Source organism: Aegilops tauschii, chromosome 6, assembly GCF_002575655.3.
Source record: "Aegilops tauschii subsp. strangulata cultivar AL8/78 chromosome 6, Aet v6.0, whole genome shotgun sequence".
NCBI classification, from domain to species: domain Eukaryota; kingdom Viridiplantae; phylum Streptophyta; class Magnoliopsida; order Poales; family Poaceae; genus Aegilops; species Aegilops tauschii.
Window position 1 is genome coordinate 337,562,977 of NC_053040.3, and position 26,595 is coordinate 337,589,571.

At 47.5% G+C, this 26,595-nt stretch overlaps 3 protein-coding genes across 3 annotated transcripts; 2 read left to right on the top strand and 1 right to left on the bottom strand.

The window, feature by feature from the left end:
- The first annotated feature begins 9 nt into the window (after window positions 1-9).
- On the top strand, window positions 10-6,378 carry LOC109740570 (hsp70-Hsp90 organizing protein). Its single transcript, XM_020299623.4, has 7 exons — window positions 10-1,134; window positions 4,369-4,657; window positions 4,797-4,882; window positions 5,325-5,548; window positions 5,644-5,710; window positions 5,798-5,857; window positions 5,941-6,378. The coding sequence occupies exons 1-7, from the start codon at window positions 241-243 to the stop codon at window positions 6,052-6,054; spliced, it is 1,734 nt and encodes a 577-aa protein (XP_020155212.1). The 5' UTR covers window positions 10-240; the 3' UTR covers window positions 6,055-6,378.
- Window positions 6,379-9,229: 2,851 nt separating this feature from the next.
- Window positions 9,230-11,699, top strand: LOC109740573 (protein FAR1-RELATED SEQUENCE 5-like). The gene is made up of 4 exons (XM_020299628.3): window positions 9,230-9,406; window positions 9,491-9,556; window positions 9,642-11,268; window positions 11,536-11,699. The coding sequence occupies exons 1-4, from the start codon at window positions 9,230-9,232 to the stop codon at window positions 11,697-11,699; spliced, it is 2,034 nt and encodes a 677-aa protein (XP_020155217.3).
- Window positions 11,700-13,260: 1,561 nt separating this feature from the next.
- On the bottom strand, window positions 13,261-25,812 carry LOC141026072 (uncharacterized). Its single transcript, XM_073502028.1, has 12 exons — window positions 25,520-25,812; window positions 25,126-25,202; window positions 24,416-24,483; window positions 24,190-24,336; window positions 23,868-24,095; window positions 23,684-23,787; window positions 14,488-14,978; window positions 14,198-14,403; window positions 13,911-14,111; window positions 13,709-13,840; window positions 13,518-13,630; window positions 13,261-13,447 (listed from the first exon to the last, which is right to left on the bottom strand). The coding sequence occupies exons 1-12, from the start codon at window positions 25,810-25,812 to the stop codon at window positions 13,261-13,263; spliced, it is 2,247 nt and encodes a 748-aa protein (XP_073358129.1).
- Between the last annotated feature and the right edge of the window lie 783 nt (window positions 25,813-26,595).

Sequence of the window (26,595 nt, forward strand, 5' to 3'; positions counted from 1 at the left end):
GTGCGTGACGGGAGTCCACGACGCATCGGCTCGTCCGGTCGCTGGAGTGGCCGTGGGAAGGTTCCGGAACCCTTGAGCGAGCTCGGTCCGGCCCCAGTCTTTAGAAAACTCTGCTGCTGCTCCGCCTTAATCCCCATCTAACCCCAGTATTTGTCCTCCTCCACCCAGCCGCCAAACCTTCTCGAAGCTTCCTCGCCCCGCCCCGCCCCGCCCCCGATCCGATCGGACCGCCCGCCCGCCATGGCCGACGAGGCGAAGGCCAAAGGTAATGCGGCCTTCTCGGCCGGCCGCTTCGAGGAGGCGGCGGGGCACTTCTCCGACGCCATCGCGCTCGCCCCCGCCAACCACGTGCTCTACTCCAACCGCTCGGCGGCGCTCGCCTCGATCCACCGCTACTCCGACGCGCTCGCCGACGCCGAGAAGACCGTCGAGCTCAAGCCCGACTGGGCCAAGGGCTACTCGCGCCTCGGCGCCGCCCACCTCGGCCTCGGCGACGCCGCCAGCGCCGCCGCCGCCTACGAGAAGGGCCTCGCCCTCGATCCCAGCAACGAGGGCCTCAAGGCCGGCCTCGCTGATGCCAAGAAGGCCGCGGCCGCCCCGCCGCGCCGCGCGCCGTCTGGCGGCGCCGACGCCATCGGCCAGATGTTCCAGGGCCCCGAGCTCTGGACCAAGATCGCCTCCGACCCCGCTACGCGCGCCTACCTCGACCAGCCGGACTTCATGCAGATGCTGCGGGAGGTGCAGAGGAATCCCAGCAGCCTCAACACGTACCTATCCGACCCGCGCATGATGCAGGTGCTCAGCCTCATGCTTAACATCAAGATCCAGACGCCCCAGGACTCCGATTTCCCGCAGTCTTCCTCGCCGCCGCAGCAGCAGAAGCAGCAACCCGAGACAAAGGCGAGGGAGATGGAGCCTGAGCCACAACCGGAGCCGATGGAGGTGTCTGACGAGGAGAAGGAGCGGAAGGAGAGGAAAGCTGCTGCCCAGAAGGAGAAGGAGGCAGGGAATGCATCCTACAAGAAGAAGGACTTCGAGACGGCGATCCAGCATTACACAAAGGCCTTGGAACTTGATGACGAGGACATCTCCTACCTCACTAACCGAGCAGCGGTGTACATCGAAATGGGCAAGGTGAGGTTTATTGTACAGATTCCATGCCTTAAAGTTAAGGATCTGATCTTCAGTTCACCCCTACTGTTTGTATATGATTGGTTGCTGCACTGTAAGCATTGGTAGTACTCCCTCTGTTCCAATTTACTCGTCATGGTTTTAGTTCAAATTTGAACTAAAACCATGACAAGTAAATCGGAACGGAGGGAGTAGTAGTTTTGACTATCGGGCAATTAGGTTATGGCACGTGCTGCATATATATAGTGACTAGCAGTTGAGATGATTGGCGGTTTGATTGATGTGCTAAACTGATGAACATCACGGTAAGATGGTCTGGGTTCTAGATACAAGAGGTTTTGGGGACTAATAGGACAATTGAAAGAGGCCTAAAACTAACCATAAGTTATCGATACTGTTAGTGTTAGGAAAATAATGTCAATTGAATTTTGTGTGCTTGGTCTCTCCTGGGTTGTGAATAATCGACGGTTTGCGGTTCTTTTTGACCGACACTTTGCTAATTACTTTGCAATTGCAATATACGACCTTAGATATCTCCGATATCTCAGAAGTGCGCCGCTTGATACTGTCTTGTTAACCAAGCGAAGCTGCCAAGTCTTACCACACTTTTCTTGCCACGCTTGATACTGTCTTGTTAACCAAGCAAAGCTGCCAAGTCTTACCACACTTCTAGCAAAGTCTGTCAAGAATATGAGGGCAAAGTGTGGCTTGCAGAATAATCTCCACACTTGTAGCAACTTGTAACAGAGAATCTGAGTCTACGACTTTTGGATCATGTGTATAATTAAGGGTGTCAAGCCTAACCTTAGAGCAACTATAGCAGACGTGCTATATTCCCGTTCCACAAAATCGTTTACGGTTCCCCCTAAAATATTTTATGGGAACTGATTCGCCCCGGGAGAACAGATCCGCTATCGCATACTGCAAATTTAAAAACATATTTCCTGCTACAAAGTTCATCACAACACACTTAAGTTCATACATAAATAAACTTAGATCTAATAGATAGGGAGGCGGTGGCTCAATTGTCGACGCCGAGGAAGAAAGCTTCTGCCGACCTGCGGCAAGCGTGGGCGTAGGCATGCTCCTCCTTAGCCGCGGAAGCCTATCAGCGGCCCCTTCTTCTTCACTCCGCATCTGCCTTGTGGCACACCACGGTGTGCAGCTAGGCTCTTTTGTGGAGGCGATGGAAGCCCGCCGCGGTGGGAGAGGCGGTCGCACTTGCTTGGACCACCAAGCCTCAACGGGTGGCCGGCTGGAGTGTCATTGCGTGAGATCTTGTATGGCGGCGACCCGCCATGGCCACGACCACCACGCCTGCATGCGGATCCTGCCATTGCTCGACGGAAAAAAAGATCTATGTCGGGTGGAATTGCTCGTCGTAGATTGGAAGTGAGGTGGATTGAGGTGGAGTAAATGCGGGACGTGAACCCTAAAACGCTGGCGGTCCGCTAGATATGGCGGTGGAAGGGTTGTTTTGCGGGCCCCTTGTATAATTTTTACGGGTCGGGCTAGATATAACGGATCTGTTTGGGTCGCAAAAAACGCAAATACGCTCTATTGGCTGGAATTATGCGGGCCGGCGAGGTTATAGCGCGCCTGAGTTGTATCTTACTCTCGGAACCAAATAGCTCCAGAGTCTTTTAGAGCAACTCTTGGAGATGCCCTATAACCTTGCCGGCCCGCATAATTCCGGCGGATATAGCGTTTTTGCGTGTTTTGTTGCCCGAACAGGTCCGCTATATTAGCCCGGCCCATAAAAATTATATGAGCGGCCCGCAAAACCGCACTTTGGCCGCTATATTCCATCTTGCATTTCCTCAACTCCTAGCTGCCGCCTACCTTTCTCTCTCTGGCGAGTGATGGCAGGATCTGTACTCAGGCGTGGCGGGTCGCTGCCACGCAAGATCTTCCACAACGACGTGGAGGCCGGCAGCTCCCTCCTGCCCCATCAAGGCTTGGCAGTCACAGCAAGCCATTTGGGCCCACTTCAACCGCCTCCACGAGAAGCTCTACCAGCACACCGATGCGGAGAAGGGGCTGCCCACAGGCTCGCCGCGGCGAAGGAGGGGCACGTCTTCGCCCATGCTTGCCGCTAGTCGGTGGAGGCGTTCTTCCTCGGCATCAAGCATTGAGCCACCGCAGCTCCTGCAGCTAGATCTGGTTTTATCTATGTATATGACGAATTCCTGTGTGGTGAACTTTGTAGCGGGACTATGTTGTTTAATTTGCAGTAAGCTTTCGTGGGACCTGTTTTGCGGGGGAGCATCACTTCCCACAAAATCGTTTTAGGGGAATCGTAAAAATATTTTGCGGCAGGAATATAGGCATCGGCTAGTTGCTCTCACAGGTAGCCCTGTACTGAAATACAGACTGGTATATTGGCTTAGGTGATCACCGACACTTGCGTTGAAGCTGTGCATGTAATACAGACAATGTACGGGTGCCATACTAATAGAAATATTCTGTTTCCATTTTGATTTGAATATAGTGACACACCCTTGCCCTTTGAATTTGGGTAGATAAGGAGGTGTGGCATGGCAGCAAACCATACAGTTGCCACCTCTTTGGCAGTATATGGCTATTGTATATCCATAAAGGTTGCAGAGTGAACAGCAAATATAGATATGACCCTAGAGGGAAAAGCTGCATTTTCTTAATATCAAACCGGGAAGGTTTTCTACAATATACTCCCTCCTTTCCGGTTTATAGGGCTTATCTCAAAATTTTAGTTTTCCCATTTTATAAGTCTCAATTTGGTTGTTCCCCATCACATGTTCAGATTTCAAGGTGCAATAAATCATTGCATGCAAGTATTAAGAGAAAATTGACCAATGCATGTACTTTATGCATGCATGCATTGCAATTAATGCATTGGTAAACACAATTTTTGAGGAAAACAAGCGCATTAATTGAGTGGTTTTGCAAACTACAAAGATTTTTCCACCACTCACCATCTACCTTGGTTGGTGAGATTTTTGAATTGAGCCCTATAAACCGGAAAGGAGGTAGTAGTGATGGAAAAGATTCTTAGAAGCAGCTGCGCGCTCTTGGATGTGTGTTGCCTTAACATGCCATTTTTGTTTCCTTTGAGTAAAAGCATAGTGTTATGATTAGAGATTTGCGACCATCCATAGAGCTGATTACTGCCCCTCTCCTTATTTTCTGCAACTAAATATATCCTGGTAATATATTATATTTCTTGTTTATTGGAGTCTTATCATTTCCTGTCTCCAGTACGATGAGTGCATTGAGGACTGTGATAAGGCTGTGGAGAGGGGAAGAGAACTTCGTGCTGATTTCAAGATGGTTGCAAGGGCACTAACAAGAAAAGGAACTGCTCTGGCCAAACTCGCTAAGAACTCCAAGGACTATGATATTGCCATTGAGACTTTCCAGAAGGCTCTAACTGAGCATCGGAATCCAGACACTCTTAAAAGGCTAAATGAGGCTGAGAAGGCAAAGAAAGACTTGGAGCAACAAGAGTATTATGACCCAAAGTTAGCTGATGAGGAGAGGGAGAAAGGTAAGAGTGGCATTGTGTTGTCATCATTAGTCTTCCACACTCCTTTTATCTTCTTCTGGTAGTATCTGTTTGTTGCAGATTTGTCCTTAGAGTTGCTTTTTATGCTCGTGGCAGGCTTGCTTATCTGATGGTTTTGTAGGTAATGAGATGTTCAAGCAGCAGAAGTATCCAGAAGCAATAAAGCACTACAATGAGGCTATCAGGAGGAACCCGAAGGATGCTAGGGTGAACTTTTTTAGTCCCTGTTGGTTATTTTTCTTTGAAGTATCTTAAGTATATATGCGACGGAAAAGTTTGTTTCATTGTTTCAATATATGGAACCTCTGGGACAGTGTGATGATAGAAAATCTTGGTGGTTGCAAGTTTTGCAACTCTACAACATATGGAACTCAGCAGATTGTAGACCACTGAAATATGTATGCTTGCTTTAAAGTGTCCTGTTTTTAGAAACACTTGGCACTTTGATCATAGGCATTTTAACAATTTTGAAATTGCACCTGAACTCCATCCTTCAATCAACTCTCAGCTGCTGCCCCCTTTTCCTTTTGTTGTCATGTATGGCTGTTTATTGCATTTGTTGACTGCAGTTCTGTTTTGTCTTGTCTATCATTTTACATATGTTTATTACAGTTTAAACTGTTTTAATGGTTTGCCACTTCTCCTACAGGTGTACAGTAATAGGGCTGCATGCTACACCAAGTTGGGAGCCATGCCTGAAGGTCTTAAGGACGCAGAGAAGTGTATTGAGCTAGACCCAACCTTCACCAAAGGGTATACAAGAAAAGGTGCAGTTCAGTTTTTCATGAAGGAATACGAAAAGGCAATGGAAACTTACCAGGCTGGGTTGAAGTATGACCCGAATAACCAGGAACTGCTTGATGGTATCAGGAGGTAATGAAGTTATGACATACAACCATTTAGTCTAGTCTCATAATCGCTTGAAAATTATGCATAAACAAACTTTAAACTGCCGTTGGCTTTTGCAGGTGTGTTGAGCAGATCAACAAGGCTAACAGGGGTGACATAAGTCAGGAAGATTTGCAGGAGAAACAGGTAAACCTCTTGATGCACTTCAGTGGTTCTTTATGTTGGCTGGTTTCAAAAACTCAACATCGCTAACCGCCCTTGTTATTTTTGTAGAGTAAAGCTATGCAGGACCCGGAAATCCAGAACATCCTTACCGATCCTATCATGCGACAGGTATCATCGAATCTCAGTTCGTTGTGAGAGTAATGCCATTCGGTCTATTTGTTCATACAAATAACGCTGGAAATGTTTTGCAGGTGTTGATGGATTTCCAGGAGAACCCTAGGGCTGCTCAGGATCATCTAAAGGACCCTGGAGTGGCACAGAAGATCCAAAAGCTCATAAACGCTGGAATAGTCCAAACGAGATGATCAAGCAAAGCTTAGAAGCCAGGGGCGTTTGTATTGAGATTGTGCTCAGTTGTGTCACCACTGTACACTGCTTCTCTGCCCAGTGTGAACGAACTTCTATTGTATGCCATGGGGCTTTTCCAGTTGGATTCGTGAGTACAGCCTGCCACATCGTTATTCCTGTTTACGGCTATTATGTTACAGTTTTATATGTGGGCAATGTCCCATATTATTAGTTGTAGCCGTTTCCGCCTTTACAGTGGACAAAGAGAACAGTTTAGTATTATTGTATTTTATTTCTTGCTTTAGGGAAATGCTGTCAATGGAGAAAATTTATTGTCGCCTTGGGTCTGGATGATACTTTATTTTGGTGCGGAGCTCTTTGCATTTCAGAAATGTGGGTTTCTTTGTTTAAAAAAAGGCTTCGTAGCTGGCGCCAAGCACTAATTATTTCGACTGATTCCTTCTCTATTATACAATCACGAGTTTGAGCTCTGCTCAAGAAGGAAGTCTGAAGCATTAGCTGAGAAAGTGAATGGTGAGAATCAGCGCAAGAACTTCATTTTTGATACGAAAGATTAGGTGGACAGCACGCCAAAAAGAGTTGGATTGAAGCTGGTATGTTTTGTAGACACGGGAAGTTTCACATGACACGAATGAACATGGTGCCCCAAGCCAAGGATGCTCGGCCTGAAACCAAGCACGAAACAAGACTAGCATGATGTCCAGCGTCGCCAAAGCCAACACCGGGGATGCCGCGACTTCATGAAGGAGATCAGCGCCTGAAGAACCGGACAAAGGGGTTACCCTGAGCTCGAAGAGGGGTGCGGATTCATGGCAGCGCCTCGAAGAAGGGGAGCAACTTCCGCGAGTGTAGTCACTGCTAGCATCGGCAAGCCGAGCTAGGATTTCTCCCTGGTTGGGTCTGAGTAATCTCATAGCTGCCGGATCCGGATACGGAGATGAGGGAGCTAGGTCGATGGTCGAAATCATCATGTCGAGAAGTGAGTTGGCGGGGCTCTGGCACAAGAGCGAGGCATGGAAGTGTACATTGTCGGTCGGGGAGGCGACGAGGCAAAAAGGACTAGCGCAGGGGAAACGACGGCAGCTGGCGACTTCAACAAGCTAGACCCGGCGAGAATGCAGATCCCAGCAGTCGGGGCCGTAGCTGTCGGCACACGGCAAGCCATGGACACTGGAGAATATGCAGGCCCAAGGTCGCCGATGCCGGAGCAACGCAGGCAAAAGCCCGCTGTGAGGCGCCCCCGCGCCCACCACAATACCAGGCCGCGCGCGCTGCCAATGGCAGACGCCGCCTGGGGAACAATCACCATTGCATCGACACGCTGCCACATTGCCCGCTGCCGCAGCTCAAAGGAAGGCGCCGCCAGAGATGAGGAGACACACATGCACGAGGCGGGCTTGCAAGCTCGGGCAGCCTGTTAAGTTGTGATCCAAATTTATATGGGGGCTAACTTCTGACGGAGTGGAGCGAAGGCCCGTCGCCGTCCTTTTTAAGGCTGACAATACTCGTTTTTAGGCTTTTGTGGGACACAAGGGATGGTTTTAAGGCCTTTTTTTAGTTAGCAGTTGTTTTAAGTCGGGCCCGGGGCTTCGCTAGCGCTTCAGTTTGCGCTAACAGACATGTCGGTATTCAAGTCCTTTAGAGAAGATGTTACATATTGTCCTAAAATTTACGGGTTGCAGGCACAACTTTTCCTTATGTGCAATCATTTATAAACATTTATAGTTTTTGCGTGAGAAGTGCCTAAAAAAGTAGGCTCCTCAATATTTAATCCCCTACTTTTGACAGCAACAGGATAGAACCTGAGGTAATACCATGATAAAAAAATACAAAATAATACAGGAAGTATACAAGTTTAAGCAACAAGATACGACATCATAGATTTGTCATACGGTAAATGTAAATCAAAGATCAATCGATGATTGAATTTGTCGCCTTATCGATTTCTTCTCAGTGAAACATCAACCATGAATGCATGCCGATCTCATTCGTTCATGTCAATCGATCGGTCAAACTATCAAAACTTCAAGAGTAGCCGTCTTTCATGTCTCGTCTGCCTTACGGTCTTGCACTACCATCTGATTAGCACACCTGAAGTGATTCCTTCATCTAATGTTTCTTTGAAAAGGTGTTTTCCTTCATGCATGCGCAACATGAACATACACGTTGAGTGGACAAGCAAATCAGAAAAGGGGCTTGCTTCGGTAGGCCCCCCCCCCCCCCCCCAAAAAAAACAAAACGTAGAAGGGCAGAATGGTCATACGAAAGAAAGGTATGCCCACCTTGTATTATACAGTTGTGGGTGGCGTACGTAGACCGCGTGCATGCAAAAAAAACACAAACAAACTGCCAGCACGATACTCGCCCGCCCACCCCGTCTACTCGCCCGCCCCATCCGATCGCCGCCCTCCGACCCCGTCCGCCGCCGCCGTCCGAGCCCGTCCGACGCCGCCGTCGCCGTCCCAACGGCGTGCGTCGCCGTATCTCACCGTCATCATCCACCGCCCGGACGTGAAGGCCCGTCTACTCGCCCGCCCCATCCGATCGCCGCTGCCGCGGATCGCCGCCCTCCGACCCCGTCCGACTCCGTCAGACGCCGCCGTCGCCGTCCCAACGGCGTGCGTCGCCGCATCTCACCGTCATCATCCACCGCCCGGACGTGAAGGGCCCGACGTGCCACGCCGCCTCCACACCACTCTCCCCACCCCCCGTCGCGGATCCTGCCAAACATCCGGCCGGTGGCTCGTCGTGCACGTCGCCGGTTGCTAGATTCAAGGCGGGGACAGCTGCCGTCATCGAACGCCGGCGACGCCTACACCGCGGGGCAAGGTTTGTCATCTAAACCTAGCGGGCATGATGAATGGAAGTTAGGGCTAGTTAAGTGGCGAATCTAGGATGTAAGTGGAGGGCAGGCTTAATTTAAAGAATGCTATATTTTTTTTCATGACGACATCACACAATATGCACACACCGCTGGGCAACCTCAACTAGTTGTTTCACACAACACTAAAAAGTGTTGTTTGAACCATTGCATTAAGAAAAAATTCATGGTAGCTGCTGGGTTCATGGATTACACGTCTTTCTCTTTTTTTGCAAACCAACATGAGTTTTTGTCCTTGTTGTAATCAACACTTCAAATGTTTTGCAGTTCTGTGAGTTAGGCGTGTTGACATGGAGAAAGAATCCGCATTCGGGAGGGACGAGAATGATACTGATAAGGTGACTAAGACTGATAACGAAAATTTGAACGAAGATGATGAGAGCAGCGACAATGATTCCGTCTCGTCATATGATATCTTACCTCCGGATGATTTTCATAATAATGAACATGGCGCAAATAGTGAAAACGTAAGTGGCGTATATTTTGATTTTATTTTTGAATTTGCAAAGTATGGCATGGCTAACTATATATCTTTGTGTACAAATTTGCAGAAAGATGTGGATGTTGACAATGTGCAACATAGTTGGCAGGAATCATTTGCAGATAACTTGAGCCAGGTTAGTTGATAGATGTTGTACATCGATCAATACTATGATTTAAATGATAGTAATTGACATATATATTTTCCAATGAATGTTGTAGGAGGAGTCAGATGATCCTAGCGTTGATCACGATGAGGGAGAGATCGATATTGAGGAGGCTCAAAGGCAGCAGAAGATGCTTGAGACATATTGGAAGGTCATGGCTATGACCTTTCGGTCGCAAGGGGATGCATACATATTCTACAACAATCACGCCAGAGAGCACGGGTTTAGCATCAGGAAACAGAAGGTGAAACGAGGTGCTTCGGGAATGATACGGTACCGGCGGTTTCTTTGCTCCAGGGCTGGGAGAAGGCAGAGCAAGTTCATAACCATGGAGGGCCGCAAGCGCAGGCTTAGACCGGAGACTCGTTGCGACTGCAGTGCACATATGATGGTGAAGCTGGACAGAGAACGTGGCGTTTGGTTCGTCGCATCATTCGTGGATGATCACAACCACGCGATGGCTCGGCCCGACGAGGTTTGTCTTTTGTGGTCACATAGACGGATTGGAGATGGCCAGAGGGCCGAGATATTGGCGATGGAAGCGGCCGGGATAAGAAAGCATATTATAATGGACAACTTCATCAGCAGATACGGTTCGTACGATAAGTGCGGGCTTATCAGGAGGGACATTTACAATCTTTGTTGCAGAGAAAAAATGAAGCTCATTGCAAAGGGTGATGCAGAGACGGCAGTTGGCATTATGAGGAGCAGGAAGGAGAAGGACCCTGAGTTTTTTTTTTTTGAGTATGTGCGTGACAAGGAAGGGCGACTGAAGAGTATGTTCTGGTGCGATGCACAGTCGCGGAGGGACTATCAGGACTACGGAGATGTGGTCGTGTTTGATAGCACGTATAAGATGAACAGATACGGTATGCCGTTCGTCCCCTTTGTCGGAGTTAACAACCACCGTTGCACCACAGTGTTTGGTTGTGCCATCATTGCTGACGAGACGGAAGGGACATACGTGTGGCTGCTGCAGACATTTATGAAGGCAAACTGTCAGGTGAAGCCAAAGTCAATAATCACAGACAGTGACGCTGCAATGATCCGGGCTATTCGGACTGTCCTTTCAGATGTTTTCCATCGTCTTTGCTCCTGGCATATCGAGAAAAATATGCAGAGGCACCTGCATTACAAGTCACTGGATGAGTTCAGATCGCTCCTGTACTATGCCACCTCTCAAGCGAACTTTGAGCAGAGATGGAAAGCTTTCTATGATAAGTGGAAGACGGATAGAACTGAAGAGTGGCTTGACAGGATGTACAGGAAGAGGAGACTTTGGGCAGCTTCATATCTTTCCGATGGTTTTTTCCTTGGTATGCGAAGTAACCAGAGGAGTGAAAGCCTCAACTCCTGCCTTCACCTTCACCTGGACTACGGTATGACAATTGTTGATTTGGTGGTGCATTATGAGAACTGTATAGTTCGCCTGCGTGAGAACGAGGCGTACGATGACTGCGAGGCATTCCAGAAGGAACCACCGTCGGTTACTAAATATAAGGCCCTTGAGGAGCATGCCGCCAAAGTATTCACACCTGCTAATTTCTACATCCTGCAAGATGATTTGCATAAGATGGGTCAGCTGGAGATATTTGAGACGCTCGTGGGAATTGGGCGTCAGACATTCATGGTGACATGGAAGGATAACCACAAGTTCAGGTACAATGTTGTTTATGAACCAGGTAACTCAGAAGAAACTATTATATGCAGTTGTCTTAGGATGGTTCGGAAAGGGCTGCCATGCAAACACATTCTGTTTGTTCTCCATCATCTGAACTTAACTGAAATACCAAAGTGTTGTGTCCTGCATCGGTTGTCCAAACATGCGAGAGATGGGTTGCCTGTGCAGCGGAAGAGTGATATGTTTGGATGGGGTTGGTCAGGGCCATTGGAGAGAGAACGGTATAGTGCAATAACCATTAAAACCGCAGAAGCTGCTCATGTTGCAGCAAATGATCCCTTCTTGTTCGACGAGTTGATGAAGTGTCTGGACAACATAATAGCGCAGAAAAAGATTTCAGAGGAGGAACTTATAGGAAGTAGAAGGTATGCTATGCTTAAGAAGGAGGCAAGTCAGGCACAACAAGTTGAGCCTGGTATTGGTGATCCTTAGAAAGTTTCGACGAAGGGTGCACCTAAGAAGGGGCGGTCGAAGGGTGGCCCCGACGTTACAAAGAATGGTAGGCCAAAAGATTTTACAGAGAAGAAAAGTGGTCCTTTGTGCAGTCTGTGTAGTCTCCCAGGTCATAACAAGGCTACATGTAGTCTGAACGAGAAGTGAGTTGCTACCTTTTTGTTTTGTTATGTTGCCAATTTGATTCCACCGACTATATTTTCTCACCCAAATTTTTTATATTTTGTTCAAGAATCGGGCGTAGAGAAGCAGCTTGGTTGGTTAGAAGAATAAAAGTGGCCGCACAAGTCATGTCTAAATAACCTATGCTATTTTTATTAGCACATGTGTGCCAGAAAACTTGATTTGTACTGATACGTGATGATTTGTACTGTTTATATATGCAGTTTCGAAATTCTGTTTATTTTTTTTATGATGATTTGCACACCTGATTTGTATTTCTTGTACTGTGATAAAATGCGGTCGGACGCTGCTATTTTGTACTGTGATTCCCTTTGTACTGTTATGAAATGTATGCGGCCGGCTGCTGCTTCTGTCCAAAATAGCAAGTTCGAAAAAAAAAATGCCCAAATACCTCTGCCGGGCCCATAGTAGCAGGCAGAACCTGCCCAAATCTAGCCCGAAGGCGACTAGGGCGGCTGATTCAGCCCACTAATGGGCCCAGACACGGGGTCCAATGGGGCTGCGGGTACTAAGTAGAGAGGAGCTCGGTGGAGGGGCGGAGGCAGGTATTTAAGCCGGTCCTCGACGGCCCCCGCTTCCGAGGTGGGACTAAACACTAAGTTCAGCGGCGCGCGGGGGAGGGGAGTGGGCGTGGGCCGGGGGAGGGGCGAGTGGCAGCGTGCCTTCATTGGGCCAAACTGGGCCGGCCCGAGACAACGCAAATTAGGCCTCCTGAGCCTTGCGGCGACCGCGTGCAGTGTGGGGCGCAATGGGGGCGCCATCTTTAGTACCACCTCGGAAGCCGGGGGGCGCGAGGACCGGCTTAAATAGCTGCCTCCGCCCCCTCCACCGAGCTCCTCTCTTATCACCGCCCGCAGCCCCGTTGGACCCCGTTGCCAGGCCCATTAGTGGGCTCTATCAGCCGCCCGAGTCGCCCCCTTCGGGCTTGATTTGGGTATGATCTGTTCGCTACTATGGGCCCGGCTGCGGTGGTTGGGCATTTTTTTTCTAAGTTTTTTGTTGACAGAAAGCAAAGCAGCCGGCGTCCGCATTACATCACAGTACAAAATACAAAACATTATTAAAAAGCAGCGCCAGGCCGGCCACGGCGGCGTAATCATCACACTATATAACAAGTTGAAAAATCATCACCCACAATGATGCAAATAAGAGTGTCACCGACAATAATGCAAATAAGAGTGACATTGAAAAATAGATATTGTAGCAAATACCGACCACGGCACATTTATTTATTTGCGGAACATGCTAAACCATGCCGCATTACAATATAGAGATGTCTTATTATGAAAATTGTATCAAGTACCGACAACGACACGTTTATTTAGTGGAGATAATAGCCAACACCCCATCCTCCGACTCATTTCTTCTCCATGATCTTAAGGATCTTCTCTTTCACTACTTCCTTCGTGTTGCACTCTGAAAAAAGTATTTCAGCTAGAATGCGTCCCCTTGAAGCATTAACCTCATCTTGATCAAACTCAAATGTCCAATCATCTCCGTCCCAGTTTTGAACGCATTTCACCACGAAAAGACCACAAGAGACTCTGCAAGAAACCACAAGTCAATTATTGATGGATCAGACAAGTACATACTAATTCAACATTTGCAACATACCCGTCTGTTTGTGACGGCATATGGTACTCCCTTATTGGCCAGGATGATACGTCAGGATGTTCCGTTTCAATAAGAGCATTCACCTCCTTTGTATCATTTGCTATTTCTGCCCTCTGAAATAAAAATGACAAATCCATATGAAGTACGTTTCGAATAACTATATATTGTTTTATGTAACGTTGCAAGCTTACCAGCTTAGCAATCTTTGCAAGAACTCTTTTGTTGCATTTACCAGTAGAGTTTAAAACTTGAAACTCTTTTTTCTTGTTGTGCATAAGAACTGTTATCCAATGATTTTCTTCCACATGAAAAGGAAAGTATGCCTACAACAAAGTTTATTCATGTTGGTGTACACATAGATGTACTACGAATGATCATACTAAACTGAAGTACCTTATCTTTGATGAAATACTCTTCAGTAACTCTAGACACCATTTTAGTTTGGTTTGTGAAGTGATCCATAAAATGCCTCTTAGAGTTGTTAACCTTTCCATCAGCACGAAGAATAAGCCAGTGGGACACCCAAGATGATAATATGTGACGGTCAGCACGAGGATTATGGGTCTGCATATGGTTGCAATAACTATTGATGACCTACAAAATAACATAATAGCAATACGCCTATTAGATAATTTATGTAAATAACATGTACAACTTAATAAATTATTGCTAATACTTACACCGCCATGCAACCACTTTTTCGAAATGATGGCCTCAAGCATTTCAGGTGTACATGTTTCCCCACCAATTCCCGTCATGTGCACGACAGTTTTGCTGCAAAGCTTCTCCGAGTCTGCCAGTGTCCGGATATAAACCTTCGCGGCCTCTATGTGATCCTCATTAATGTAATCAGTATTAATCATAGCAGCTCTTATACCAAACAGACCTAAAATAGTAAGAAACAATGAGTTAATAAAGTGTGCATGCAAGGACAGAAGTATGTTGCAAGAATAAATTACCTAGCACTTACTTTTCTTTGCACGTTTACGTCCACCGTTCTGCTGGTAAGGTGAAAGACAATATTTTGACTGTTTCCTCTTGCGTTTCCCATCATTCTCTTTCCCATCATTCTCCGGAGTGCCATTTTCTTTCGCATTTTTAATACGGGTGTTCAGACTATCCATACTAATCTCCTCAGATTTATCGGCGCTAGACCCGTCTGACACTTCATTCATATTCTTGGGGGTTGAAGTAATAGCCGGAAAGTCATTCGTGTCTACCGTCGCAAGAGATGGGTTGGGTGAATTACCATTGTCCTCAATAACGAAGGGGTCGCCTTCATCACCTGTACCAGGTGTGTTGTGATGCACACCTTTCTCACGCGCCAATTTATTCCCGTTCCCAGTGGTGAAGGATCCGTCCACCCTGTTGTCCATATCTTCTTTTGCAGGAGTTGATTTTACATCTGTCCAATATTTTGATGATTTGTATTTTGATGGACCATACTGTTGGAAATATGCCCTAGAGGCAATAATAAAATGGTTATTATTATATTTCCTTGTTCATGATAATTGTCTATTGTTCATGCTATAATTGTGTTATCCGGAAATCGTAATACATGTGTGAATACATAGACCACAACATGTCCCTAGTGAGCCTCTAGTTGACTAGCTCGTTGATCAACAGATAGTCATGGTTTCCTGACTATGGACATTGGATGTCATTGATAACGGGATCACATCATTAGGAGAATGATGTGATGGACAAGACCCAATCCTAAGCATAGCACAAGATCGTGTAGTTCGTTTGCTAGAGCTTTTCCAAATGTCAAGTATCATTTCCTTAGACCATGAGATTGTGCAACTCCCGGATACCATAGGAGTGCTTTGGGTGTGCCAAACGTCACAACGTAAATGGGTGGCTATAAAGGTGCACTACGGGTATCTCCGAAAGTGTCTGTTGGGTCGGCACGAATCGAGACTGGGATTTGTCACTCCGTATGACGGAGAGGTATCTCTGGGCCCACTCGGTAATGCATCATCATAATGAGCTCAATGTGACCAAGTGTTTGGTCACGGGATCATGCATTACGGTACGAGTAAAGTGACTTGCCGGTAACGAGATTGAACAAGGTATTGGGATACCGACGATCGAATCTCGGGCAAGTAACGTACCGATTGACAAAGGGAATTGTATACGGGATTGATTGAATCCTCGACATCGTGGTTCATCCGATGAGATCATCGTGGAACATGTGGGAGCCAACATGGGTATCCGATCCCGCTGTTGGTTATTGACCGGAGAGTCGTCTCGGTCATGTCTGCATGTCTCCCGAACCCGTAGGGTCTACACACTTAAGGTTCGGTGACGCTAGGGTTGTAGAGATATTAGTATGCGGAAATCCGAAAGTCGTTCGGAGTCCCGGATGAGATCCCGGACGTCACGAGGAGTTCCGGAATGGTCCAGAGGTGAAGAATTGTATATAGGAAGTTCAGTTTCGGCCACCGGGAAAGTTTCGGGGGTCACCGGTATTGTACCGGGGCCACCGGAAGGGTCCCGGGGGGTCCACCGGGTGGGGCCACCTATCCCGGAGGGCCCCATGGGCTGAAGTGGGAGGGGAACCAGCCCCTGGTGGGCTGGTGCGCCCTCCTTGGGCCTCCCCCTGCGCCTAGGGTTGGAAACCCTAGGGGTGGGGGGCGCCCCACTTGGCTTGGGGGGCAAGCCACCCCCTTGGCAGCCACCCCCCCTTGGAGATTGGATCTCCTAGGGCCGGCGCCCCCCAGGGGCCCTATATAAAGAGGGGGGAGGGAGGGCAGCCGCACCCAAGCCCCTGGCGCCTCCCTCTCCCTCCCGTGACACCTCTCCCTCTCGCTGAGCTTGGCGAAGCCCTGCCGAGATCCCCGCTGCTTCCACCACCACGCCGTCGTGCTGCTGGATCTCCATCAACCTCTCCCTCCCCCTTGCTGGATCAAGAAGGAGGAGACGTCTTCCCCAACCGTACGTGTGTTGAACGCGGAGGTGCCGTCCGTTCGGCGCTCGGTCATCGGTGATTTGGATCACGACGAGTACGACTCCATCAACCCCGTTCACTTGAACGCTTCTGCTCGCGATCTACAAGGGTATGTAGATGCACTCTTTTCCCTCTCGTTGCTAGAAGACTCCATAGATTGTTCTTGGTGATGCGTAGAAAATTTTTAATTTCTGCAACGATCTCCAAGAGTGGCATCATGAGCTAGGTCTATGCGTAGTTTCTATGCACGAGTAGAACACAAACTTGTTGTGGGCATAGATGTTGTCAATTTTCTTGCCACTACTAGTCTTATCTTGTTTCGGCGGCATTGTGGGATGAAGCGGCCCGGACCGACCTTACACGTACGCTTACGTGAGACAGGTTCCACCGACTGACATGCACTAGTTGCATAAGGTGGCTAGCGGGTGTCTGTCTCTCCCACTTTAGTCGAATCGGATTCGATGAAAAGGGTCCTTATGAATGGTAAATAGAAGTTGGCATATCACATTGTGGTTTTACGTAGGTAAGAAACGTTCTTGCTAGAAACCTATAGAAGCCACGTAAAAACATGCAACAACAATTAGACGACGTCTAACTTGTTTTTGCAGCATATGCCTTGTGATGTGATATGGCCAAAAGGATGTGATGAATGAAATATATGTGATGTATGAGATTGATCATGTTCTTGTAATAGGAATCACGACTTGCATGTCGATGAGTATGACAACCGGCAGGAGCCATAGGAGTTGTCTTTATTTTTGTATGACCTGCGTGTCATTGAATGACGCCATGTAAATTACTTTACTTTATTGCTAAACACGTTAGCCATAGAAGTAGAAGTAATCATTGGCGTGACAACTTCATGAAGACACGATGATGGAGATCATGGTGTCATGCCGGTGACGAAGATGATCATGGCGCCCCGAAGATGGAGATCAAAGGAGCAATATGATACTGGCCATATCATGTCACTATTTGATTGCATGTGATGTTTATCATGTTTTACATCTTATTTGCTTAGAATGACGGTAGCTTAAATAAGATGATCCCTCGTAATAATTTCAAGAAAGTGTTCCCCCTAACGGTGCACCGTTGCGAAGGTTCGTTGTTTCGAAGCACCACGTGATGATCGGGTGTGATAGATTCTAACGTTCGAATACAACAGGTGTAAGCCAGATTTGCACACGCAATACACTTAGGTTGACTTGACGAGCCTAGCATGTACAGACATGGCCTCGGAACACGGAAGACCGAAAGGTCGAGCATGAGTCGTATAGAAGATACGATCAACATGAAGATGTTCACCGATGTTGACTAGTCCGTCTCACGTGATGGTCGGACACGGCCTAGTTGACTCGGATCATGTTTCACTTAGATGACTAGAGGGATGTCTATCTGAGTGGGAGTTCTTTGAATAATTTGATTAGATGAACTTAATTATCATGAACTTAGTCTAAAATCTTTACAATATGTCTTGTAGATCAAATGGCCCACGCTAACGTTGCCCTCAACTTCAACGCGTTCCTAGAGAAAACCAAGCTGAAAGATGATGGCAGCAACTATACGGACTGGGTCCGGAACCTGAGGATCATCCTCATAGTTGCCAAGAAAGATTATGTCCTAGAAGCACCGCTAGGTGACGCACCCATCCCAGAGAACCAAGACGAAATGAACGCTTGGCAGCAGCGTGCTGATGATTACTCCCTCATTCAGTGCGGCATGCTTTACAGCTTAGAACCGGGGCTCCAAAAGCATTTTGAGCAACACGGAGCATATGAGATGTTCGAAGAGCTGAAAATGGTTTTCCAAGCTCATGCCTGGGTCGAGAGATATGAAGTCTCCGACAAGTTCTTCAGTTGTAAGATGGAGGAAAATAGTTCTGTCAGTGAGCACATACTCAAAATGTCTGGGTTACACAACCGCTTGACTCAGCTGGGAGTTAATCTCCCGGATGACGCGGTCATTGACAGAATCCTTCAGTCGCTTCCACCGAGCTACAAGAGCTTTGTGATGAAATTCAATATGCAGGGGATGGAAAAGACCATTCTTGAGGTATATTCAATGCTGAAATCAGCGGAGGTGGAGATCAAAAAGGAACATCAAGTGTTGATGGTGAATAAAACCACTAAGTTCAAGAAAGGCAAGGGTAAGAAGAACTTCAAGAAGGACGGCAAGGGAGTTGCCGCGCCCGGTAAGCCAGTTGCCGGGAAGAAGCCAAAGAATGGACCCAAGCCTGAGACTGAGTGCTTTTATTGCAAGGGAAGTGGTCACTGGAAGCGGAACTGCCCCAAGTACTTGGCGGACAAGAAGGCCGGCAACACCAAAGGTATATGTGATATACATGTTATTGATGTGTACCTTACCAGCACTCGTAGTAGCTCCTGGGTATTTGATACCGGTGCGGTTGCTCATATTTGTAACTCAAAGCAGGAGCTGCGGAATAAACGAAGACTGGCAAAGGACGAGGTGACGATGCGCGTCGGGAATGGTTCCAAGGTCGATGTGATTGCCGTCGGCACGCTACCTCTACATTTACCTACGTGATTAGTTTTAAACCTCAATAATTGTTATTTAGTGCCAGCTTTGAGCATGAACATTGTATCAAGATCTCGTTTAATTCGAGATGGCTACTCATTTAAATCCGAGAATAATGGTTGTTCTATTTATATGAGAGATATGTTTTATGGTCATGCCCCGCTGGTTAATGGTTTATTCTTAATGAATCTCGAACGTAGTGTTACACATATTCATAGTGTGAATACCAAAAGATGTAAGGTTGATAATGATAGTCCCACATACTTGTGGCACTGCCGTCTTGGTCACATTGGTGTCAAACGCATGAAGAAGCTCCATGCAGATGGACTTTTGGAGTCTCTTGATTACGAATCATTTGACACGTGCGAACCATGCCTCATGGGTAAGATGACCAAGACTCCGTTCTCCGGAACAATGGAGCGAGCAACCAACTTATTGGAAATCATACATACTGATGTGTGCGGTCCAATGAGTGTTGAGGCTCGCGGTGGCTATCGTTATGTTCTCACTCTCACTGATGACTTGAGTAGATATGGGTATGTCTACCTAATGAAACACAAGTCTGAGACCTTTGAAAAGTTCAAGGAATTTCAGAGTGAGGTTGAGAATCAACGTGACAGGAAAATAAAGTTCTTACGATCAGATCGTGGAGGGGAATATTTGAGTCACGAATTTGGCACACACTTAAGGAAATGTGGAATAGTTTCACAACTCACGCCGCCTGGAACACCTCAGCGAAATGGTGTGTCCGAACGTCGTAATCGCACTCTATTGGATATGGTGCGATCTATGATGTCTCTTACCGATCTACCGCTCTCATTTTGGGGCTATGCTTTAGAGACTGCCGCATTCACTTTAAATAGGGCTCCGTCGAAATCCGTTGAGACGACACCGTATGAATTATGGTTTGGGAAGAAACCTAAGCTGTCGTTTCTAAAAGTTTGGGGATACGATGCTTATGTCAAGAAACTTCAACCTGAAAAGCTCGAACCCAAGTCGGAAAAATGCGTCTTCATAGGATACCCTAAGGAAACCATTGGGTATACCTTCTACCTCAGATCCGAAGGCAAGATCTTTGTTGCCAAGAACAGGTCCTTTCTGGAGAAAGAGTTTCTCTCGAAAGAAGTAAGTGGGAGGAAAGTGGAACTTGATGAAGTACTACCTCTTGAACCGGAAAGTAGCGCAGCTCAGGAAGATGTTCCTGTGGTGCCTGCACTGACTAGAGAGGAAGCTAATGATGATGATCAAGGTACTTCGGATCAAGTTACTACTGAACTTCGTAGGTCCACGAGGACACGTTCCACACCAGAGTGGTATGGCAACCCTGTCCTGGAAATCATGTTGTTAGACAACGGTGAACCTTCGAACTATGAAGAAGCAATGGCGGGCCCAGATTCCAACAAATGGCTTGAAGCCATGCAATCCGAGATAGGATCCATGTATGAAAACAAAGTGTGGACTTTGACAGACTTGCCCGATGATCGGCGAGCGATAGAAAACAAATGGATCTTTAAGAAGAAGACGGACGCGGATGGTAATGTTACCATCTATAAAGCTCGACTTGTCGCTAAGGGTTATCGACAAGTTCAAGGGGTTGACTACGATGAGACTTTCTCACCCGTAGCGAAGCTGAAGTCCGTCCGAATCATGTTGGCAATTGCCGCATACTATGATTATGAGATATGGCAAATGGACGTCAAAACGGCATTCCTTAACGGCTTTCTTAAGGAAGAATTGTATATGATGCAGTCGGAAGGTTTTGTCGATCCTAAGAATGCTAACAAGGTATGCAAGCTCCAGCGCTCCATCTATGGGCTGGTGCAAGCATCTCGGAGTTGGAACATTCGATTTGATGAGATGATCAAAGCGTTTGGGTTTACACAGACTTATGGAGAAGCCTGTGTTTACAAGAAAGTGAGTGGGAGCTCTGTAGCATTTCTCATATTATATGTGGATGACATACTGTTGATGGGAAATGATATAGAATTCTTGGGAAGCATAAAGGCCTACTTGAACAAGTGTTTTTCAATGAAGGACCTTGGAGAAGCTGCTTATATATTAGGCATCAAGATCTATAGAGATAGATCAAGACGCCTCATTGGTCTTTCACAAAGTACGTACCTTGACAAGATATTGAAGAAGTTCAATATGGATCAGTCCAAGAAGGGGTTCTTGCCTGTATTGCAAGGTGTGCAATTGAGCACGGCTCAATGCCCGACCACGGCAGAAGATAGAGAAAAGATGAGTGTCGTCCCCTATGCCTCGGCCATAGGGTCTATTATGTATGCCATGCTATGTACCAGACCTGATGTAAACCTTGCCGTAAGTTTGGTAGGAAGGTACCAAAGTAATCCCGGCATGGAACACTAGACAGCGGTCAAGAATATCCTGAAGTACCTGAAGAGGACTAAGGATATGTTTCTCGTTTATGGAGGTGACGAAGAGCTTGTCGTAAAGGGTTACGTCGATGCTAGCTTCGACACAGATCTGGATGACTCTAAGTCACAAACCAGATACGTGTATATTTTGAATGGTGGGGCAGTAAGCTGGTGCAGTTGCAAGCAAAGCGTTGTGGCAGGATCTACATGTGAAGCGGAATACATGGCAGCCTCAGAGGCAGCACAAGAAGCAATCTGGGTGAAGGAGTTCATTACCGACCTAGGAGTTATTCCCAATGCGTCGGGCCCGATCACTCTCTTCTGTGACAACACTGGAGCTATTGCCCTTGCCAAGGAGCCCAGGTTTCACAGGAAGACCAGGCATATCAAGCGTCGCTTCAACTCCATTCGTGAAAATGTTCAAAATGGAGACATAGATATTTGTAAAGTACATACGGACCTGAATGTAGCAGATCCGTTGACTAAACCTCTCCCTAGAGCAAAACATGATCAACACCAGAACTCTATGGGTGTTCGATTCATCAAAATGTAACTAGATTACTGACTCTAGTGCAAGTGGGAGACTGTTGAAAATATGCCCTAGAGGCAATAATAAAATGGTTATTATTATATTTCCTTGTTCATGATAATTGTCTATTGTTCATGCTATAATTGTGTTATCCGGAAATCGTAATACATGTGTGAATACATAGACCACAACATGTCCCTAGTGAGCCTCTAGTTGACTAGCTCGTTGATCAACAGATAGTCATGGTTTCCTGACTATGGACATTGGATGTCATTGATAACGGGATCACATCATTAGGAGAATGATGTGATGGACAAGACCCAATCCTAAGCATAGCACAAGATCGTGTAGTTCGTTTGCTAGAGCTTTTCCAAATGTCAAGTATCATTTCCTTAGACCATGAGATTGTGCAACTCCCGGATACCATAGGAGTGCTTTGGGTGTGCCAAACGTCACAACGTAAATGGGTGGCTATAAAGGTGCACTACGGGTATCTCCGAAAGTGTCTGTTGGGTCGGCACGAATCGAGACTGGGATTTGTCACTCCGTATGACGGAGAGGTATCTCTGGGCCCACTCGGTAATGCATCATCATAATGAGCTCAATGTGACCAAGTGTTTGGTCACGGGATCATGCATTACGGTACGAGTAAAGTGACTTTCCGGTAACGAGATTGAACAAGGTATTGGGATACCGACGATCGAATCTCGGGCAAGTAACGTACCGATTGACAAAGGGAATTGTATACGGGATTGATTGAATCCTCGACATCGTGGTTCATCCGATGAGATCATCGTGGAACATGTGGGAGCCAACATGGGTATCCGATCCCGCTGTTGGTTATTGACCGGAGAGTCGTCTCGGTCATGTCTGCATGTCTCCCGAACCCGTAGGGTCTACACACTTAAGGTTCGGTGACGCTAGGGTTGTAGAGATATTAGTATGCGGAAATCCGAAAGTCGTTCGGAGTCCCGGATGAGATCCCGGACGTCACGAGGAGTTCCGGAATGGTCCAGAGGTGAAGAATTGTATATAGGAAGTTCAGTTTCGGCCACCGGGAAAGTTTCGGGGGTCACCGGTATTGTACCGGGGCCACCGGAAGGGTCCCGGGGGGTCCACCGGGTGGGGCCACCTATCCCGGAGGGCCCCATGGGCTGAAGTGGGAGGGGAACCAGCCCCTGGTGGGCTGGTGCGCCCTCCTTGGGCCTCCCCCTGCGCCTAGGGTTGGAAACCCTAGGGGTGGGGGGCGCCCCACTTGGCTTGGGGGGCAAGCCACCCCCTTGGCAGCCACCCCCCCTTGGAGATTGGATCTCCTAGGGCCGGCGCCCCCCAGGGGCCCTATATAAAGAGGGGGGAGGGAGGGCAGCCGCACCCAAGCCCCTGGCGCCTCCCTCTCCCTCCCGTGACACCTCTCCCTCTCGCTGAGCTTGGCGAAGCCCTGCCGAGATCCCCGCTGCTTCCACCACCACGCCGTCGTGCTGCTGGATCTCCATCAACCTCTCCCTCCCCCTTGCTGGATCAAGAAGGAGGAGACGTCTTCCCCAACCGTACGTGTGTTGAACGCGGAGGTGCCGTCCGTTCGGCGCTCGGTCATCGGTGATTTGGATCACGACGAGTACGACTCCATCAACCCCGTTCACTTGAACGCTTCCGCTCGCGATCTACAAGGGTATGTAGATGCACTCTTTTCCCTCTCGTTGCTAGAAGACTCCATAGATTGTTCTTGGTGATGCGTAGAAATTTTTTAATTTCTGCAACGATCTCCAACACATACTTCCCCACCCAGTCTTCACTATGCTCCACAAACTCAATGTCACCATCAGACCCCTTGTTTGGCTTGAATACAAGACCTTTCTTCTCCAGCTTCTCCACTACTATCTGCAATGACACATCGAAAGCATTAACTACATGCATAAATTATGAATAATCCAATGTAAACTGAACATCACTCATATTACCTCAGCACATTTTTGAGGGAGAAGTCTAATTTCTTTTTGCATATCTTTGATGCATTTCATCACTTGATCTAATGTACTATCCCTGCTCGATGAAGCCTCATCTCTATTATCTTTCTTTTTTTGGGCACCATCTTCTTGCTCTAATTCTTGCTCTAATTCTTCCTCCGCATTTCTTCCTTGTTGAGCAATTAATGTCTGCCTGTACTTCTCACTTATCACGTCATCAATCTGTGACAGGTAAAATCAATATAAATTTCTCAACATATAAATAGTAACATAAGTGCATGCAGTACGAAATAGTAACATATTAATAGTAACTTGCCGTCCCATTACCACGGCCGTATGACGTGTCGTACGCGTCACGCTTCTTAGCCTCATCTTCTGACCAATTAAGCATCAACGGATATTCATGAGCCAATGGATCAAATGCCTCATCATCCAGTGGCTGCACTTTGTCCCAAAACAAGTACTGCATGAACATGAAGTATATTAGCAAAATTTTTTCACAAACTATAGTTCGAAAGAAACAAATATAACATAAGATTTACCTGTAGGAGGGCAAGGTTTCCGATCGGCCAAGTAAATTTTGTAAGATCTGATAAGGTCTTTGTGAAGCCTTCAACGCAAACGCGTAAAGTAAACGCGTTCCAATTAAATGCTTTGATGGCCTCCACATCGTGCACTAACTTGTAATAAGCATTAGGAACTTCTTTCATGGACTGCGGTGCAAGAACCGTGCCTAGAAGAACCAGAAAAATTCTACGGAGAAAATCATCATCGTACGTGCCACTGGCAACGATGTTCTCAATCAGCTCGTCTATCATCATTTCCCCCGTATTGGAATCTAGAAAGCGACTAGGCACCTTCACCTTCGCCTTTAACCCCCCTTTTCCTAGCACTTTCATGGCATCTTTGCCCTTGTTCTGTAGCCCGAAAATGTCAAACACATCTTCGGTGCGCAATGATATCACACCATTTTTTGTTGGCATGATGAACCTTTTTCTGTCCAACCCATATGATTTAATAATGAACTTGAGCAAACATTTTCGCATGAGCACACTAGGAATCATCAGCATTTTTTCCGGACTAGTGCTTGCAAAACGCTTTTTCTGCCTAGAGTTTAGTTTGCTGACCAAGAGACACCACTTCTCAACCGAACAAAAAATATCTCCGTACTCCACCGTCGCTAGGAATAGGAGCAAAAATAATGTTAGCTACTTTATATGGGTACATGATAAACATGATGAATGCATAGTACCTCGTGCCATGGGATCAGGGCCGGCCCTGGGGGACGACGGCACGGTGGCGTTGGTGGCAGATGGCGTCGGTCGCAACCTGCAAATAAAATTCATAGATATATAACCTCATTCACATTACATATTCCAAGGTGCAACTTAGGGTGTGTTTGGGAAAACTACACTATAGCCAAACACTTAGGTGGTTTTGACAGAACTAAGAAAAACTATGGTATCTACGGTGCATGTATCAGCCACTCATGTATGCATGTATTTACGCAGTACTTAGTGCACTAACTACACACTCTAATGATCTAGGACAAAAAATTCTAGGATCAAGGTTATCCATGATAAAGCACATGAAACATGCAAGTAGGTCCGAATCTGTGTTGACCAACTTGGGCGCGTCGGCGTTACGTGGCGACGGGGGCAACGGCGTCGGCCGCAGATGGCGTCGGGGCAGATCGTGTCAGGGCAGTCGCTGTCTGGTGCGTCGGCGTGAGTTGGCGTCGGTGGCAGATGGCGTAGGCGTGAGGTGGCGTTGGGGGCGGCGTCGCCCGCAGATGGCGTCGGGGAGGCGATCGTGGCGTCGGCGTGAGGTGGTGTCGGGGGCGGCGTCGGCCGCAGATGGCGTCGGGGGAGGCGATCGTGGAGGCGGCGTGAGGTGGCGTCGGGGGCAGCGTCGGGGGAGGCGATCGTGGAGGCGGCATGGAGGCGTTGAGGCGGCGTGGACTGGCGATCGTGGAGGCGTGGAGGCGGCGTCCACTTGGGCTTTGACCCCCGATGGATATGCATGTATACGCGGGGCCTATCTATTAATTTTTTTCTAAGAACCCATTCATTAGTTTTTTTCCCAATCATTACTTGCGTTCGTTTTTTAAAACAACCATTATCGAAAATACATTGATTGATAGGTACTTTTTTTACTCCGCCAAATGGCACGAGACTTTTTCCACACGTTGGCATCACCGTCGACAGCACCCACGCCAATTTTCATATTTTTCGGACGCTCGATGCATTTTCTAGGGTTTTCCCGGTCAAAAATCAATAAAACACTGGCCGGACGTGACGCAACGTTCGTTTTGTATCCGTTTTCGTTCCAACCTTGCGTGGGGGCCTACGTTGGCCGTGCCCACGTGTACGCACACTTTGGTGCACTTGCATGCATGCGATCATGTAGCCTCAGTGCAACCAGCTACTTTTCGGTCTGCCGGAGAGGGGGTTCCCAACTACGGTTTTTTTTCTACTCTGTCAAACGTCACGAAACTTTTTCCACACGTTGGCATCACCATCCACAGCGCCCACGCCAATTTGCATATTTTTCCGACGCTCGATGCATTTTCTAGGGTTTTCCCTGTCAAAAATCAATAAAACACTGGCCGGACGTGACGCAATGTTCGTTTTGTATCCGTTTTCGTTCCAACCTTGCATGGGGGCCTACGTTGGCCGTGCCCACGTGTACGCACACTTTGATGCAATTGCATGCATGCGAT

Coding starts and splice junctions, on each gene's coding strand:
- LOC109740570 (XM_020299623.4), top strand. CDS start 241: ATGGCCGACGAGGCGAAGGCCAAAGGTAATGCGGCCTTCTCGGCCGGC. Junction 1,135..4,368: donor TGTACATCGAAATGGGCAAG/GTGAGGTTTATT, acceptor TCCTGTCTCCAG/TACGATGAGTGCATTGAGGA. Junction 4,883..5,324: donor GGAACCCGAAGGATGCTAGG/GTGAACTTTTTT, acceptor CTTCTCCTACAG/GTGTACAGTAATAGGGCTGC.
- LOC109740573 (XM_020299628.3), top strand. CDS start 9,230: ATGGAGAAAGAATCCGCATTCGGGAGGGACGAGAATGATACTGATAAG. Junction 9,407..9,490: donor ATGGCGCAAATAGTGAAAAC/GTAAGTGGCGTA, acceptor ACAAATTTGCAG/AAAGATGTGGATGTTGACAA. Junction 11,269..11,535: donor CAATGTTGTTTATGAACCAG/GTAACTCAGAAG, acceptor CTCATGTTGCAG/CAAATGATCCCTTCTTGTTC.
- LOC141026072 (XM_073502028.1), bottom strand. CDS start 25,812: ATGCCGCCTCCACGATCGCCTCCCCCGACGCTGCCCCCGACGCCACCT. Junction 14,112..14,197: donor AAAAGTGGTTGCATGGCGGT/GTAAGTATTAGC, acceptor GTTATTTTGTAG/GTCATCAATAGTTATTGCAA. Junction 13,841..13,910: donor AGTATTTCATCAAAGATAAG/GTACTTCAGTTT, acceptor ACTTTGTTGTAG/GCATACTTTCCTTTTCATGT.